This window comes from Bos javanicus, chromosome 4 (assembly GCF_032452875.1).
Source record: "Bos javanicus breed banteng chromosome 4, ARS-OSU_banteng_1.0, whole genome shotgun sequence".
Classification (NCBI taxonomy): domain Eukaryota; kingdom Metazoa; phylum Chordata; class Mammalia; order Artiodactyla; family Bovidae; genus Bos; species Bos javanicus.
In genome coordinates, this window is record NC_083871.1 from 115,059,738 (window position 1) to 115,065,737 (window position 6,000).

At 61.0% G+C, this 6,000-nt stretch overlaps 1 protein-coding gene across 3 annotated transcripts in view; it reads right to left on the bottom strand.

Moving 5' to 3' along the window:
• Positions 1–4,368, bottom strand: part of PRKAG2 (protein kinase AMP-activated non-catalytic subunit gamma 2) — a 298,775-nt gene extending 294,407 nt beyond the window's left edge. For 2 of the 3 annotated variants that reach the window (XM_061415231.1, XM_061415229.1), the window contains exon 1: positions 3,715–4,318. In XM_061415231.1, the coding sequence (XP_061271215.1) occupies positions 3,715–3,828 (114 nt within the window). In that variant the 5' untranslated portion in view covers positions 3,829–4,318. Of the gene's footprint in view, positions 1–3,714 lie in introns of all 3 variants that reach the window. The other variant, XM_061415230.1, reaches the window with a different exon arrangement.
• Positions 4,369–6,000: the final 1,632 nt, after the last annotated feature.

Sequence of the window (6,000 nt, forward strand, 5' to 3'; positions counted from 1 at the left end):
CAGCTGTTGGGGGAGGAGGCAGAAGTGATGCCCTTTGATCCACTGCTCAAGGCCACCTGGGCTGTGACAGACTCACAATCTTCCCCCAAGAACCGCCTCCTGACACCAAACGTCCTGCAATCCTAAGGCCAGCTCAATCCCTTGCCATCCATCAGAAACCACGGCTGACCATCTTCCATCTTGCCTCTGTCCGTTTTCTTTCATCATCACTATAGTTCAAGCTCTTAAATGCTGATCTCTGGGTTTTTGACCCAAGCATTTGATTGCTTCCCTTGACACCAGCCCAGTCTCCACAACTCTACTCCACGAAGTGTTGTTGGCATCACTTTTAATTGCTTCTTACTTTAAAGTAAGTGAAGTGAAAGTAAAGTGAAAGTGAAGTCATGTCTGGCTCTTTGCGACCCCATGGACTGTATAGCCCGCTAGGCTTCTCTGTCCATAGAATTTTTCAGGCAAGAGTACTGGAGTGGGTTACCATTTCCTTCTCCAGGGGATCTTCCCAACCCAGGGATAGAACCTGGGTCTCCTGCATTGCAGGCAGACGCTTTACCGTCTGAGCCACCAGGGAAGACTCTGACTTGAAATTCCCCCTCATAACAGTGAGACAATGACTTGGATTCAGTAGTTTATCCCAGGGAGCGGGGGAGGTGAGGCAAGGAAGTCAGGCCAGACAGAAAGAGTGCGTGAATGACTGACGGGCCCACCACTCTGGGCAACCGGGGCTGGGTCCTGCTGGGACCCTCAGAGGCCTCCACAGAACCCATGGTAGAACCTCTCCCCTCACCTGCATTCCTCCTTGGTGAGCGCTGCCCCTTTAGGGCATAATGCCAACCCCGGCATTCCCACGCCAGCCTACTCAGGCTGAGCAAGCTGCCACTATTCCAGAGGCCTCCTTGAGGAGCAGAGAGACACGGTGAGCAGCTGTGGTGTGGAGCGGAGCTGTCCAGCAAGGCTGCAGGGAACCCTGGGTGGGCTCTGGGCACAACAGGAAGGACACCCATCGCATCTACCGCAGCTTCCCAAGGGCTCCAGTGGGGGCATCCTCATTCCTGGGCCTAAGTCCCAGGAAGGACTCCCGGAGAAGAGACAGGAGGCCAGTTAAAGTGGGATTTCGGGTAACAACGGACGGTCTTTCTTTTAGTATAAGTTTATCCCAAATGGTGCCTGGCACATTCATATACTAAGAAGTTGTTCATTGTTTAAAATTCTAATTTAACTGGGCACTTAGTATTTCTACTTGCTAAATCTTATAAGGCCGATTCAAGGCTCTTCTTGATCTAACCTTGACGTATTTCCGATTACCCTGATTTCTCAAACCCTTTCGTCCATGAAAAGGGGCCCTTCGCTGGGTCTGGAAACAGCCTCACACTCTCCAACTCCAGAGAGGGGCTCAAGCTGGTTCCCTGGCAAGAGTGATCCCCCGCCATGCCCCTGACACGTCTCTGTCCTGCCTACCACCTCTGGGTGCAGTGTCTCTCTGAACATGTCCATGCCCTGCCATCTCTCCCTTCTCTCCCCTCTGAAAGCAGGTACGGCCTGCACTGGTCAACCTGTACCCTTGGGTCATCTGCAAACATCTGTCTGAATGCCACATTTTCCCAGCTAGCGTGTAACTCTCACCCAGCCCAGCACAGGGACCCACAGGTAATAACTACTTGGTTAGTGACAACACCCTCTTGGTTCCCCCTGGCCCCAAACACACAGCAGATGCAGGCCCTGTGAGAGCAGAGACAGAGGCCCTCTCCTTTCCCCCTGGATCTCACCATCAAGCAGCGCAGCACACGTGTCGTGGAATAACTGAGTGAACGGTACTTTCTGTAAGGGCTGCGTCGGGCCAAGAATGATGGCTAAAGCAGCCAAAGTCATCACCAGCAGCAGGAGGGCTGGTGAGAGGGTTCCAACTATATCGTGGCTTTTCCGCCGTCACACCTCAGTCCTCTTCCAGGTTCTGGGTTTTGCCCTCCACCTCTCCGGAGCATGCCCCACACACGTGTTCCCATTTGAGACCAGCCTCACCTATCACCCTGAATAGGATATGCAGGGCCTGGGCACTAGGCAGTGTCATTTTCTTTTCTCTCTCTTTTAAAGTAGATGCTCTGATGTAAGTGTAATAGCCATACATTCATATAACAGTGTACACTGGTACGAGCTTTCCCATGATTTATTTTTATATCAACAGACTTGAAAGGGGGGCAAAGCAGAGTTATTATCTGTTTGACAAACAGGAGAAGCTGAGTAGTTAAATGGCTCAGTTAAGTGAAGCTACCAGAGGGAGGCTTCACCTACTGGTGTCTAACTTTCCATTTACAAATATGGCTCAAAATATCTCACGTTAGGAATGTAAACAAGACTATCTCATTTTCAAATAGGATGTTTATTTAGTCAAAGGTATGCTTATTCCCGCAAGCTTGGGTCACCACCCTGGTGGTCACACTGCAAGCTCGGGCCCAGTCACCTGCTCCCTGAGCTCTCCCTTGCCAGGGAGGGCTGGCCACCTGTCCCAACTTGGGGCTGCTCCCTGAAGTACCCATCAGATGTCTGGGGCTCCCCCAGTACCTGACCTTCCTGGCCAGTGTTTGCACAGAGGACTGGGAAGGAAGCGCAGTCAACAAACATCTTAGTTAAATGCCTGAGAGAGTTCACAGCAGAAAATGCTTGGCCAGGCAGCACCCCCTCCCCCCGCCCCTCGCTGGCGGCTGTCAGAAAGGATTAGCTTCCAGGAGGTGTCTGTAACACGGTGAGGTCGGAGGCAGCTCTGGGCGGATGGGACCACCGGCATCTGTGCCCAAGACCGGTCACCCATCATCAAAATTACATTCTGCACTGAGTTCTCTTGCGTGTGTGTTTGGACACACGTGTACTCGGTTAGTGAGGCTGGGGGTGTGACCCAGCTGGGGGCTTCCTTCGGGTGCAGGTAAGGGCTGTAGGGCTCAGCATCAGACCAACCCCCCCCTCCACCCACCCACGGAGTGGCTAAGTAAGGCTGCGGGGGGCCACGGGCAAGCAAACTGCAGGGTGGGCGCACGACCCCTGCCCGCCACGCCCTCCAGCTGGACAAAGTCAAGCTGCAGACCGATCGATGTCGCCAAAGTCCGGCCCAGAGGCCGGCGTGGCCAGGGCTGAAGTTCGCGAGGGCCCTGCACGCCTTAGGGGATCCGGAGCCCCCAAATGCCTGAAATGTGCTCCCAGGGTCAGACCCAGGGGCCGGCTGCAGAGGAGCCTCCCGCCCCGGGCCCACAGACACCCGAGGAAAGCTGAGGAGCAGGGTGCTGGGGAGCGGGGTTGGGGGGTCAGTTTGAGGGCGCAGCTACACACAGCTGCCGCCCCCATTCCCTGCTGTCCCCACCCACCGCCCCTCCCGTCCGTCCCTAGCCGCGGCGCGCGGCTCCACCTCCCCGGAGCGCAGTCCACACGGTCCTCCTTCAACAAAAACAAGCCTACGCACCGCCCCCCGCACCCGCACCGGGCGGGATCCCGGGCTACGCCCAGCCCGCCACGCCACAGACGGTGGGTCGCCGGGCCCCGGCGGCACTCGGGCGGGGCGGGAGACGGAGCCCGGGCCGGGCGGCGCAGCTCGGCCCAGCGCCATCAGCCGTCCCCGGAGCGGCAGGAGGGGCGCGCACGGCGGCTGGGCGGCCCGCGTTAACCGCTTCCGCGCCGGTTCGGAGCGCCACGGGGGGCGGCGAGCGGGAGGCCCCGCGGGGCCGGACTCACCGGAATGTGCACCCGCAGCGAACGCCGCTTCTGGCTGCTGTTTTTCTTGCCGCCGCTCCCGCCGGGGCTGCAAACATCTTTCTTCTTCTTGGTGTCCATGGCCGCGCTTCCCATAACTTTAAGCCGAAGTTAATTCCGGGTGACCCGTTCCTGGAATTCGGTCCTCTCCTTCCCCGTGCCCGGCCCCTGCCGTCGGCCGCGGGCGCTGTTTACTGTCCTCTCCCGCCTAAAGACACCGCGTGGGGACTTCCGCGGGAGGGAGGTGGGGCAGGGACCTCGGGCCCGCCGGGGGTGGCGGTCGGCGGGAGCGCCGGGTTCACGAGTCCGCTTCCTCCTACGGGATCGTCCGAGGCAGAACCGAAGCCCGAGGCCGTCCCGGTTCGGGGCTACGCGTGGCGGCGTGCTCCCTCCGAGTGACAAAGTTTTCTTCCTTTGGCAAGGCGAGGCAACATTTCCCACCCTCCCGGCTCCCCGCCACTCCCCGATTCCCAAAGGTAATCGGACAGGCAGGTGCAGTTCAACACTTTGAGAAGCAGCCCTCCTATTGCCTGCGCCTGAGCGAAAGATCTGGCGAGAACGAGACGCTGTGTGTATTAACGTGAGCCTCGGCCGCAGAATAAACCAGCCCGCAGCCGGGAGCGAGGTCCGTCCTCCTTTCTGGGCGAGGGAGGGAGGAGGAGGGGAAGAGGAGGTGCAAACGCGGAGACTCTGCGCAATTGGACCGAGGAGCGGCGGCGAGCGCGGCTGCTGGCGCCGGGCCGGAGAGCGCCCGGGAGCCTCGCGGGGAGCGGAGGCCCAGTCACCCGCTCCGTCCCCCTGCTGCCGCCGCTCCAGGGCGCCGGGGCCGGGGGCTACGCGAAGGGCCGGGCCTGGCCCAGACGCAGGCGGGTGGCGCGGGGAGGTGGACGGCGGCGCGCCTCGAACAGGAAGTACACGGCGTGCCGCGCGCTCCCCTCGCCGCCGCGCGCTGTCGCCCGGGGGGCTGCGGTCCCCTGCGGCCGTGGCGGCGCGGTACCCGCTCCGAGACAGGTGTCAGACCCCGGAAACCGCCCCCCCCCATGTCGGTCATAAATGTCTGACCCCCCCGCCACACGCACCCTGAAACACGCACACGCGCCCCGTGCCCTGCAGACCCGGCGGCGGCGGAAGCACGGGGGTTTTGGTGGGATGCGCTTTGACCCGCACGTGTGTCTGGAAAACCGCGGCCCCGGGGCCCTGCCCGCCGGCGTGCGCGCTGAGATCTCACCGGGCAGGTGAGCCCCGGGGTCGCGGGCGGAGTGAGAGTTTTCACCGCCACCACCCCCGCACCCCGCCCGGCTGTTTCAGGTTCACCCAGGAACCCGCGGTAAGGGTCGGGCGCGGAGTGCGCAGGCCGGCGCCGCGGGGCACACGGGGTTGCTAAGACGGCGGAGGAAATGGTGGGGGCCGAGGGCTGGAAACCCAGGGCCAGGTCCCCACGTGCTGCCTCGGTCTCAGCCCCGCGCGTAGCCCCGCGCCGGCCGGGTGTGCAACCCGGACGCTTCCCCCACCCCGGCTGGAAGTGGGGCGAGTCCTCGTTAGAGAGTCGCCTGCCCTGCTGCTCGCGGCTCTGAGAACAGGGTGGCCCCCCAAAGTCACTCGAGCGCTGACGTCAGCTCTCCTGCTCCCCGGCCATCAGTGATGTGAGGACACAGGTCACTTTGGGGACGCCCTGGGGGCCGTGAGGAGATGGCCTTCCCTCCTGTCCAGGTGCGGAGGGTCGCAGAGGTCTCCCCCGGGAAGGAATGTGAGCCCGCTTCAGGGACGCCCCCCAGGCGGTGCCGCCCACCCAGCCGCAAGACACCCTCGTCCAGCCTGTCTTTCCTGCTTCCCTCTCCAGTCCGAGTTCCTCCGCGTGTGTGAAATCCCCCATAGTCCGGCTGGTGCCTGGTTCAGACGTTCTGGAGGGTTCCTTCCCCTCCCGGCTCTCCAGTCCAGAGTGGACCGAGGGCTCTGAAGACCTTCCCGTCCCAGAGCCGTGCTTTCTGGACTGCTGCCGCTGCTAAGTGGTTTCAGTCGTGTCTAACTCCTTGTGACCTCATGGACTGTAGCCACCCAGGCTCCTCTGTCCATGGGACATTCCAATCAAGAATACAGGAGTGGGTGGGTTGCCTTTCCCTTCTCCAGGGGATCTTCCCCACCCAGGGATCAAACTCGCGTCTTCAGTGTCTCCGGTACTGGGAAGCGGGTTCTTTACCACTAGCGTCACCTGGGGAGCTTTCTGGACAGAAGGTTGCAATGCACTGGAGGGAACCGCACCTGGGTTCA